Source organism: Egretta garzetta, unplaced genomic scaffold, assembly GCF_000687185.1.
Source record: "Egretta garzetta isolate BGI_Z169 unplaced genomic scaffold, ASM68718v1 scaffold223, whole genome shotgun sequence".
Classification (NCBI taxonomy): Eukaryota; Metazoa; Chordata; class Aves; order Pelecaniformes; family Ardeidae; genus Egretta; species Egretta garzetta.
The window spans coordinates 634,844-635,423 of record NW_009259033.1 but is presented as its reverse complement, the minus strand read 5'-3'; the positions used below and the strand labels follow the sequence as shown (position 1 = coordinate 635,423).

Sequence of the window (580 nt, the reverse complement as noted above, 5' to 3'; positions counted from 1 at the left end):
CCCTGGGACGGGTGGGAGGCGGCGAACGGCTCGGGGAGGGGAGTCAGGGTGGTGCTCAGCCAGCTGCCTGCCCCGGTGATGGTGCCGTGGTGTGAGCTCTGCTCAGCTGCCTCTCCCATGGCCATGCCGGCTGCTTGGGCCACCTCCCAGCCCAGGGGGCCTCATCCTGCCCCGGCTCATCCTTCTCGATGCTCAGAGGCCATTGCCCCATGTATCAGCTGTGATGGTTTCCAGACCCTGCTGCGCTTCTGCAGCCGCGGGAGGGTGGAGGATGTGCGTCCCCTCCTCCATTTGCCCGGGGAGCCCAGGGGCTGGACCCGCAGCCGGAGGGGTGGCCCTGTCCCCCTGATGCACGGCATCCCTAATGGATGGGCGGGTGAACCAGAGAGGGACAACTGGGGATGGGGACCCATGGTCTGCTGGGGGGACGAGGCAGGGATGATGCTGGCCGCCAGGGCTCTGGGCAGGGGATGGGGCCGGGGGCGGTGGCGCAGTCCGGGCTGGCAGCGTGAGGACCGTGGTGCCCCCCATCCTATGCCCGGCTCTATAGGTCCGAGACCTCCCCTGAGTAGGCGCTGGG

General features: G+C 69.3%; 1 protein-coding gene across 1 annotated transcript in view; it reads left to right on the top strand.

Annotated features, from left to right (window-relative positions):
- The window catches only part of LOC104122643 (serine/threonine-protein kinase 35), a 26,710-nt gene that overhangs the window by 573 nt on the left and 25,557 nt on the right, over positions 1–580 (top strand). The window contains exon 2 of the mRNA XM_035890375.1: positions 551–564. Coding sequence (XP_035746268.1) covers positions 551–564 — 14 coding nt within the window. The remainder of the gene's footprint in view (positions 1–550; positions 565–580) is intronic.